Source organism: Eimeria mitis, genomic scaffold, assembly GCF_000499745.2.
Source record: "Eimeria mitis Houghton genomic scaffold, Emh_scaff6183, whole genome shotgun sequence".
NCBI classification, from domain to species: domain Eukaryota; phylum Apicomplexa; class Conoidasida; order Eucoccidiorida; family Eimeriidae; genus Eimeria; species Eimeria mitis.
The window spans coordinates 299-1,332 of record NW_013574384.1 but is presented as its reverse complement, the minus strand read 5'-3'; the positions used below and the strand labels follow the sequence as shown (position 1 = coordinate 1,332).

General features: G+C 63.1%; 1 protein-coding gene across 1 annotated transcript in view; it reads right to left on the bottom strand.

The window, feature by feature from the left end:
• The window catches only part of EMH_0086420 (uncharacterized protein), a gene marked incomplete at both ends in the record, with an annotated part of 2,462 nt that extends 1,648 nt beyond the window's left edge, over positions 1-814 (bottom strand). The window contains 2 exons of the mRNA XM_013501029.1: positions 3-695; positions 797-814. Of these exons, the coding sequence (XP_013356483.1) occupies positions 3-695; positions 797-814 (711 nt within the window). The remainder of the gene's footprint in view (positions 1-2; positions 696-796) is intronic.
• Positions 815-1,034: the final 220 nt, after the last annotated feature.

The following is a 1,034-nucleotide window of genomic DNA, read 5'->3' as shown; positions in this document are numbered from 1 at the left end:
AGCTGCAGCAAACGATCATACAGTGGAGCCCCTTCCGGGCTGCTAGAGGGGCAGGGGCTCAGCACAGGCAATGCACACTCCTCGGGGTACGAGGGGTACTGCTGCTGCTGCTGCTGCTGCTGCTGCTGCTGCTGCTGCTGCTGCTGCTGCTGCTGGTGGCGCTGAGGCAGCAGCTGGGGCCGCTGCTGCTGCTGCAGCTGGTGCCGCTGCTGCAATAGCTGCCGTTGAAGCTGCTGCTGTAGCAACTGCTGCTGCTGCTGTAGTAGCTGCTGGTGCTGCTGCTGCTGCTGCTGCTGTTGCTGCTGCTGCCTCGGGGTCCAAGCGGGACCCAATCCTGCTGCTGCTGCTGCTGCTGCTGCTGTTGCTGCTGCTGCTGCTGAGCTGGGGGGAGGCAGAGACGAGCAGCTAAGAGAGCCCAAGGCAGCAAGCTGCTGCGGTCTGCTGAACCGCGGCTGCTGCTGCTCTTGTAGCTGCTGCTGCTGCTGCAGCAGGAGCTGCTGCTGCTGCTGCAATTGCTGCTGCAGCAACTGCTGCTGCTGCTGCAGCTGCTGCTGCTGCCAAGGGTTTCTATACCCACCCCCTACCTGACCGTTGCGTGCTGCTGCAGCTCCCTGCTGCTGCTCCCGCTGCAAATACGGCGGCAGCAGCAAGGGCTGCTGCTGCTGCTGCTGCTGCTGCTGTTGCTGCTGCTGCTGCTGCAATAATAAACTAGTCCAAGGATGCGGCAACAACGGTTGCTGCTGCTGCTGCTGCTGCTGCTGCTGCTGCTGCAGGTCCTGCAGCAACGAGAAGCAACGCTGCTGCAAGCTTCCATGCGGGAAGTCGGGTGCATGCAGTCGCTGCTGCTGCTGCTGTTGCTGCTGCTGCTGCTGCTGCTGCTGCAGGAGAGGTAGCAACAATCTGTCCAAAGGGTACCCCGGTTGCTGTTGCTGCTGCTGCCGCTGTTGCTGCTGCTGCTGCTGCTGCTGCTGCTGCTGCTGCTGTCGCGGGCGCTGCACCGCCAGGGGTCTCTGCGTCGGGGTGGGTTTCTGATT